The sequence below is a fragment of the Dermacentor variabilis genome, chromosome 1, assembly GCF_050947875.1.
Source record: "Dermacentor variabilis isolate Ectoservices chromosome 1, ASM5094787v1, whole genome shotgun sequence".
Lineage (NCBI taxonomy): Eukaryota > Metazoa > Arthropoda > Arachnida > Ixodida > Ixodidae > Dermacentor > Dermacentor variabilis.
Window position 1 is genome coordinate 112,612,945 of NC_134568.1, and position 8,474 is coordinate 112,621,418.

Here is an 8,474-nt window from a genome sequence, read left to right on the forward strand (position 1 = left end):
CTGTGCTAAGTGCAGAGGCATCAAACCTACCATGGTGGCTAGGTGTACTTTCTTAGGTCTATTTAATGTAACTACCCCCCCCCCCCATCTTTTCTCTTAGCCTGTATCATTCCCACAGCCACAGGACAGCTCAGGTGTCCACATTGCCCTTCATTGCCTTCATCCTTTTGTTCTTAATACAATAGACTACTACTACTACTACTACTGTGGTGCTTTGCACTGAGCACAAGGTCGCAGATTCGATTTCAATTTGCCATGACCATTTCAATAGGGGTCTAATTGAAAAAATTATGCGTGGCTCTGCTATCGCAAACACCAGAGACCAGTGGAGCGGGGGGGAAGGCCAGTAAAGTAGTGTCAAATCGCACACAAGAGACACGAGCGCTGGCAACGTGTTCCTACGGCGTCCGCCAAAGGTGTCAACTACAGCATCCGCGATTCGCATGGCCAGTATCGTAGTAGATGCCACGGTTGTCTCTACTCTGTACAGAGCAGCGGGTGAGGGGGACATTGAGGCACCCTAGCAGCCGCCGGAGAAGAACGCTCCTTGTCCCTCGCCTGACTCCCCTGCATCCCGCACTGCAGGAGAGGGCATGCATCCGGGCCGCGTTCCTCGTTCGTGTGCACGCCACGCCTTCTCTCCCGCTATGCTCCACCCAACCTCGCCACATCGCTATGCTGCGCAATGCTACTTCTATACTCTGCTTTCACTCTCTCCCTCGGCTCGGCGAAGCTGCCGCCGCAATGAGAAACCCAGCGAGGTTCTAACAGCTTCACTGTAAGATCACTTCGTGTACCATGTTTTGGATGCACATTAAAGAGCTTCAGGTGGCCAGAATTAGTTCGGAGCTCCCTATGTACTATGCATCTCTCATAACTCATGTTTTGCTTTGGGACACTAAACTTCATTACTTGGTAAATGGTGTTACATAGGTGTGTACAACTTCTGCACAGTGCCGAGATATATATCCAACAGAATTCAAGAGTCATGTGCATTTTGAACTAGCTGCTCTAATTAGTAAATGCATTACTTCACTAAGCTTGCACAAGTTTTCTCAGCTGTGCTTATACACTGCTTTTTGGCATGGATATAAGATGCATTTTGCTGAACTGGTATGCTCGTATGTTTGTGTTTATTGTGCAGGACATGTGGACTATAAAATGCAGTGTCACTCATTTTCATAGCTTCCTAACCAAATGTGTCACCTGAAATGCGAGTTAAAGGGTGCGTCCCTGTTGCAGGGCGGGCATTCCACGTACACGACAGACAGAGGAGACTCGTGTTTGGCACCGAAAGGACACCAAGTGGCAGAACATCCACTTCCACCGCTCGGGAAACTCTGCTGGCATGCACCCTGACCCTGCGGCCAAGTAGCCAGGACCCTGCTAGAACTTTGGCTTCTTCTGGTTCCACTCACGTCCTTCCCCCACCTCCGTTTTTTTTTTTTTTTCTCCCCTTTTTTTGTACCTCTGCAAGTTGTCATACTCGCCCGCGCGACAGTTCTGACAGCCCACACCAAGAAAGAGACACCCGCCTCCAGTTCATGTCTGTGGTCTGGTCCTATCAGCAGCAGTGCTGGGTGCTGAAGCTTAAACAAAGCCAGTGGTGCAGTCTGTGTACTATGGAGTGAGTCAGGTTGTTGAGGTAGACTCTGCATTGGGCATCACAGGCAGTTGTTTTCCCTGGGTCCATCTACTGGTGAATGTAGCAGCTGCAGGCTGGCAGCCTGCCTGCACTACAGCCAGATGTGGGAGGTTCTTGCACACTTTAGAGCCTTTGCACTATCACCTTAGCTAGGGCCATGTATAAATGGGCTAAAATGTTGCCCTCTTGAAAGTTGCTGGGCTGGCCTCAGCTCTCCACTGCAGCTGAACCTTTTGTTTTCTTCTCCTAGTGTGAGTGTAAACTGCTTCCTCTCAGGCCCATTGTTACATTCTTTTTTTTTTCTGTCATGCCAGATTTCTGTTCTTATTCAAAGCACTGTGCGTGAACTATTACTTCTACAGGTTTGACCCTTTAATAGAGGTGTCCAAGAGCTGTCATGGACATGGATGCGCCCAATCTTAAGGCTTGACCTCAATTACCCTTTTGGCAACTGAAGGTCAATGTACCACATTACCATTTCAGCTGGAGTGTTTTATCCATTGCACTTGTTGCTCCCGTATGCCTAAAGACATGTACTCAGTCATGAATTGCCTTTCCTATACTACACTCACTATGTAGTTAGCTGATCTGTAAACTTCTCTTTTTTTTTTATTGGTTACATACTCAATGAAGTGAAAGCAGAGAATGTTCTTTCCTGAGAGAGAGGCTTTCCTTTTGAGCTGTGTATCCTGTTGTGTTAATGGAAAGAAACTTCAGTACGTGAAGACACCTTGCATCGCAGGCACCTAAACCTGTCGCATGAAAGCTGTGCTTGCATAGTGCAGTGTTTTAGGTGCATATCTTAATAGCTGTGGTTGCACTGGCATTATAGAAAATGTAAGGCTTACATTGAGGGTAGTTGCACCTCACAGCTTTTCTTCTGCACACAGCAAAACACTTTTTCTGCAAGCATCATAAACATGTCTCTGAAGCAGAGAAAAATGCAGCATGTGCTGTGATGAACATGGCAGAATCATTCTTTTGTTGTTGTTGTTGTTGTTCCTTTCTCACTCTTGTGGCACAAGGGATCTTGCATCCACAGTTGCAGGCACGTTTGTGATGACTGCACATGCCAGACTTTTTTGTTGCAAGGTTCTGGTGACTGTGGCCAGAATACCAAGCCTTTTGTTGTCATTGCCTTTGCCACAGGAGTGTAGTATCAGTGGTGAGGCTGAGACAGAGAAGGGGACTGAGCTACCTCTTGTCATGTCTGTAGCCAGAGGCCACATCTCTGTGTGTGGCCAAGGGCTGTAGCTGCAGCACTTAGAGTGAGCTTTAGGTGCCGCATGCTGCAAGGTGCACTAGTGCAGCCCTTCTTCAAGAAAAAAAAAGTTTCAATCTCGTGCGTCTTTGTGCATGTATTGTGCACTGTGATACCTGTTTGGCTTCTTTCGCTCTTGTCAAAGAGGACAAAAAGAGCATCCAACCCCCCTCCCCCGTCTCTGGTGCTGTTCGCTTGGATACGCTTTCTCCATGGGCTCTCCCAACCTCGTTTTGCATTTGTGATGTGATGTCGGGCTCTGAGACATGCACAGTTGTGTGCTTTCCTGCACCTCCCACATTCTTCTGTATCACAGTGCAGTCGGCTTTCCTCCTTGTATCGAAAATGTGCATTCTTTTCTTGAAACTGGTATTTGCATGTTTTTATTTTGTTTGTGCTTGTTTTTGTTGACAAAGTTTTATAACAAGTTTTTGTTATGGTGCACATACCTCATGGAAACAAGAGAAATGTGCAGCCATGAAGAGTTCTTTATATTGAGCCTGATATTTATAAATTAAAGATTATACACTATCCTAACAAATTTGTTTTCATTCCTTGGTGCACTCTTTTTTTTTTTCTTCATTATGTTTAAAATGCAAACTTTGTTAGTAAATGTTTTGCATTAATCAGGAACAAGAGCTTCATGCTTGTGAACAGTTTTCCAAAAACTCCATTTGAGCAGACTGATAACGATATGTTAAAGGAACATTGGCCATGCAGCACTTTTTTTCTTGGGTGCCTTTACACATCCAAATTAGTTGTTTGACAAGCTAAAATTCATCATTTAGATGTACCTATAGTTCCCTCTATTGCTTATGAATAATAAAAGCATATTATTTTATTTTTACTTTTTAAAGGATTATTTTAAGCTTTCTTTGTGTGTTTAGTACAAGCTCATGCTAAGCTTATATTTTAAAGCTGGATATGTTCAGCATCCCTTTAATTCAAAGAACACTGACTGTGTCACATGCACATGCCTTTTGTTCCTCTGCCTGCAGTCGTGTTTTACAAAGCTATGTCAACCCGTGCATGTAGTTCACATACTCTATGGAGACATTGAGGAGGATGGTTGCTTGCAATGTTCTGGTAAACCAAAACCCATTCAACCACAGCGCAAGACCTTTTGTCCCACTTAAACTTGTTCTGGATATCACAGTTTGCTAAATCAAGATTCACGACATCTATTTCCATACTCATGTTTGTTGTATGTGCTTGTTAATGTTGAAAAGGTATAGTATATAATTTGGAACTGTAAATCACATCTGCTAGCATTCAACTTAGATGGGGGAAAAATGTTCGGTTCTTATGGCACAACAAAAATTTACTTGGACAGTTGGATAATAGTTAACTGACAGCTGCAGCTCCAGTTCTGCCTTGATAGCAAAGAGCCAAGAGTGCAATCTTTGTCCCAGGCACTGTTCAATACCTCTGCTAGATTTAACTCATCTTTTTAGCTTGAGGGCACAAGCAGCTTTGCGAGACTGTCTGAAGAAATAATGTGAATTAGTTTGCATGGAAAAGTAGAGTGCATTTCTATAAATATGCCCTCTCTTCTGTAGTATGGCGGGTGTACAGTGCTAAACATTTTCTAGAAGAATGGAGTGACTTGTAGCTGCGTTGAGGAGGTGGACAAGAGCTTTCAATTAAAAATATACTGCTAACTTTACACAGGCAGCATCTCCATCTAGGCCACTTTATGCACAGCCTTGTGCAACTGCCTTTAAATTAATGTAACAGTGCAAACATGCATAATATGCATTACATCTTGCATATTCGTTAAATAGAAGGTTGTGGTACACATTTATTCCTTTTCATGTCTTTGAAGACAAGCACACTTGGCCTTTAGGTGATTTGCATTAACACATTACTCGGTGAATGGTTTTTTTCAATATTTTATAAGCAGCAGCAACAGCTTCTTACCGCTTGCCTCAAGACACTTTCGACATCTGGCATGTGGTCAACAATTACAACTTTGTAGGTAGACAGGTACGAGCTTCAATGTGACTATAGATTGAAGTTTGAGCATCTTGTGCTACCTAGTTCCTCAAGTGTGAATAACAAACCTGAGAACTGGCACAAAGGGAGGTGCACAAGTGAAGAATGCAAAACCTGCTATGCTCTGTGCATTAGTGCACCTCTCTGTATGTGGCCTGTTGATGCTGTTTTCAAGCCTCTGCTGTTCCAGTTGTTGAAAGGTAACTCTGTAACAGCTGAATGATGCTCCATCACTTGGTTGTAATTTGAGCATGTTTCACAAATGAATGTCTGAGTATAGACTTCAGTGGACTGTTCAGGCTTATAGTGAGTGTAAGCTTTTGTAAATCTCTATAGACAACAGCGCAAAAGAGAGCTAGATTCCTATTCAAGTAACTTCATTCTCTAAAGTGCATCTCCCGCATTATAAACTAAACCGTAAATTTATGAGGAGTGCTCGTTGGGCATTCTTTAATGTGTCAAAGAGTGCGTCTATATTCTACGTAAAGTTGTGCAAATGAAACATGCTTGCAGTCTGGTTGTTTGAACGAGGTTCCACTCGCGTTCCATGTACATGTATCATTTTGTATTTTAATATATTCAGCCTAGAATTAACTGCAGTGTGAACTCTCCTTTACGGAGCTTATTTTTGCTCCTCCCCTATGTCCCTTTTCTTCCTAGATATATATATATTGCAGTGTGTCACCACCTCCCCTACAATCTCCATCTTTTAACAATAAAAATTGGTTCTTCAATCTTGGCCGTAGCAGTTTGTAATTGGACATTGATGCGTTCGGAAACACACACACTGCGCACATCGATATTGTCTAAGAGTAGCACACTCAGCCATATTTGCAAGACAGTGCTGCTGTCACATGACCTGAATGGCAAGTACAGTTAAACCTCGATATAACGAAGTAGGTAAAATCGACAATTTTCTTCGTTATATCGAAATTTCGTTGTATCTAAATTTCACCTTTTATGCAAAGTACAGTCACTGATCGATTTTTCTTCCAAGGAAAGGGGCCGCAGAACTTTCTGAGTTATCCAGCGATCGAAAAAAGCGAATTTAAAGGAGAAAACTTATTTCGATAAATTTGGGAGTCTGCGATGAATGATACGGTTTCATGCCGCGTCGACAATATCTTCACATCAGAAGCAAATTAAGTGGAGCCAGCCATGCTTTCACGTGCAATCCGTCCCCGGAGCTGATGTCGTTGCCCGGGCTGGGACGACGCTATGCAGAAAAGCGCCGGCAGCGGGGAGCGAATGCTTGTCTGCCTCTCGCTTCAACAATTCACGGAAACTAGAGATAACGCAACCTGCAGTATACTAAATGCGGGGGAAGACAGCTAAAATATGGTGTCGCGTTGTCTCGGCACGCCCACTCTTTGCACGCGCGGCAGATTACTTATAAAGCAGGGCGCGTGGCTGCGTATGCGCTCAGCCGCGCTTACAGCCATGCTCAGCCACGGCTGAGACGCGCGCCGGAAATCGCGAAGCGCCAACCTACCCCCCCCCCCCCCCAGCGCGCTTGATCCCGTTCCTCCCCCTCTTTCCCTTTTCTCGCGTGGGAAGGCGGACTCGTAAAGCCACCATCTTGTCTCATCCTCGCACATTATCACTCGCACCTAAAGCACAAAGTGCGCGGGCCAGAATTGGATCTTATCGCACTTGGACTTTGAAACCACTGCTAAGGTCGCTCCTGTCGCGCCGCGCGCGATTTGAGAGGTGCGTTTGCAAGCAGACGCTTGTTGTTTAATCATTTGACCATCGGCGTCCGCGGAAGTTTCCATTTATTAGAGAGTTTTAGTTTAGGGGACGCAAGCGGCTTGCGTACGCAAGAACTAGGGGCGACGGTACTGCGCATGCGCAGACCGCTACGTCTACTTGCGTCCTTGGGTTGTTTGGCTGGCCGAAAACATCGCTGCCCCTATGTGGTCACGTTACCCACTTGACTCTCGCGGTGAAGGAGAACTTACGAGTAGCTAGCGGGTAGATAATCTAATAAATCTTTCGCCAAATGTCCACAGACGTCGTTTTTATATATATTAGAGAGGTTTAGCGTGTCCGGTATTCGGATAAGCGCAGTTGGGGCGTTGGGGCGGAGCCATAAGCGGGAGCGGCCTGCATGGTGCATCCACCTAGTGGCGCAAAGCTCAAACGGACAAAAACAGCTAATATTGCTGTAACAAAGTATATTCTACTTCGCTGCTGGCGTAAATTTGCGGCACTGGCGTAATTGTGTTGCTGCCAAAAATTTATACCCGCAGCAAAGTAAAATACACGTGGTTACTGCAATATTAGCTGTTTTTGTCTGTTTGAGCTTTTTGCCACCAGGTGGCTGCACCATGCAGGATTCTCCCGTTCATGGCTCCGCCCCAACGCCCCAGCCTGCATTTAACCGAATACCGGACACTCTAAACCTCTCTATTAACTGCTTTTAATAAGTATAGTTTTATGTGCTTTACTTCATATGCTTGATTTCATGTTTTAAAAAATGATAACGCAGCAAAGATCAGACGTTGATGGCGCTGCGAGCGCATGCGACCTCACTGCGGCTTGCGTTTGGGGCCGCTAACCTATAACGTGTTTCTGCTTGGGTACGCAAACGCACCCAAGCGCTAGGGGCCCCAACGCCTTGCGTCCCCCAAACTAAAACTCTCTATTGTCTCGGCATTCTTTTGCGGCGGAAGCAAAATTTCGTTATATTGAAATCGCATACAAACTCACTATCTTATGTTGAGGTTCTAAATGCATTATGTTCTATGGACAAAAGGTTATGAAAAGATAAATACTTCGTTATGTCGAGAATTTCGTTATATTAAAGTTATATCAAGGCTTAAATGTATTAATGTGTGGAACACGTTTATAAAGCTGATTGCTCCCTGGAATTGATGGTATGGTTACAAAGAGTGGGTGTACATGTATTGGCATAGAGGTTGCCTTTGTTGCTAGATGTTACTGAGCAACAAAGTTCACAGCTATAAGTAATCTAACAAAAATAGCCAAATTTGTAAGATTATAACAACGACTCCTATATTTAAAGTTTCTACTTTAGCTAAAAGTGACATTAAACCTTGCTGATAACTCGTAATTTTATGCTCAGTCTTGAACTTCATCACCAAATGTGAGGTAAGCTGAACTTTTCGGCTGCATCAATTACAGGGTGTTTAACTTGAGCCAAACTTTTAAAATATTCATATACTACGTATAGCTGGACAGAACCAAGGTAATGTTGCTTGCATACCGTCGCTTGAAGATACTGATCAGATTATTTTTTTTTGCATTCCACCTAATTAGATTCTTAGACTTCATTAAATAATCAACTTCTCAGTTATTACAATTAGATGAAAAGTGTCAATGAGAAAATTGTTTAGCAACATGAGGAACTCCGGATAGCGTTTTCTGTTGCTCCTTACGTGCTACATAAAAGTTTCTCCGAGCGCGAAAGTAGCCCGCGAGTACACAAAGTGCCTGGAGCTGCCAGTAGCGCGGCAATTTTTCGCATATTCGTCACGTCGTCTGTGTGTATCGGTAGGGAACGCACGTTGAGGCATGCTGCCCGATGCGCCATGCGCTTGCACTGCACAC

The 8,474-nt window shown here is 44.3% G+C and overlaps 1 protein-coding gene across 20 annotated transcripts in view; it reads left to right on the forward strand.

The window, feature by feature from the left end:
- The window catches only part of CaMKII (Calcium/calmodulin-dependent protein kinase II), a 284,190-nt gene extending 278,550 nt beyond the window's left edge, over positions 1–5,640 (forward strand). For all 20 annotated transcript variants that reach the window (XM_075693250.1, XM_075693266.1, XM_075693225.1 and 17 more), the window contains one exon: positions 1,243–5,640. In XM_075693250.1, coding sequence (XP_075549365.1) covers positions 1,243–1,375 — 133 coding nt within the window. In that variant the 3' untranslated portion in view covers positions 1,376–5,640. The remainder of the gene's footprint in view (positions 1–1,242) is intronic.
- The last annotated feature ends 2,834 nt before the right edge of the window (positions 5,641–8,474 follow it).